A 424-nucleotide genomic window follows, 5' to 3' on the forward strand; every position below is an offset into this window, starting at 1 on the left:
TGATTCTATGATTCAACAGTGCTGGGGAGCAGTTGAGCTCTTGCCCTTGGCGCACACCGTAGGCTACAGATGGTGGATGTTGGACCACTTGACCTTGGGATTAATATCACCCACCTGACCCTCCTCCTCTCCTCTCTGTCCCCAGTTATCCGATGCTTTGCCCACCAGCAACAACCCCAACCCCAGTGCCCCAGTGCCCCCCCCCCCCAAGGCTGGCCCTCCTGGGGGACCCAGCCGCCGGCTCCTGGGGGGTTCCCAGCATATCCCGGACCTCCAGGGGCCTATCCTGGAGCACCGGGAGCGTATCCTGGAGCGCCGGGGCCGTATCCAGGAGCACCAGGACCATATCCTGGAGGACCAGCAGGAGTGGGACCGTATCCAGGAGCACCTGGAGCGTTCCCTGGAGCAACGGCAGGAACAGGGC

At 63.0% G+C, this 424-nt stretch overlaps 1 protein-coding gene across 1 annotated transcript in view; it reads left to right on the forward strand.

Moving 5' to 3' along the window:
- Positions 1-127: 127 nt before the first annotated feature.
- The window catches only part of LOC104526312 (galectin-3), a gene marked incomplete at its 5' end in the record, with an annotated part of 1,921 nt that continues 1,624 nt past the window's right edge, over positions 128-424 (forward strand). Inside the window, 2 exon segments of the mRNA XM_010169734.2 lie at positions 128-172; positions 175-424. Coding sequence (XP_010168036.2) covers positions 128-172; positions 175-424 — 295 coding nt within the window.

The sequence above is a fragment of the Antrostomus carolinensis genome, unplaced genomic scaffold, assembly GCF_000700745.2.
Source record: "Antrostomus carolinensis isolate BGI_N321 unplaced genomic scaffold, ASM70074v2 scaffold2386, whole genome shotgun sequence".
Taxonomy (NCBI): Eukaryota; Metazoa; Chordata; class Aves; order Caprimulgiformes; family Caprimulgidae; genus Antrostomus; species Antrostomus carolinensis.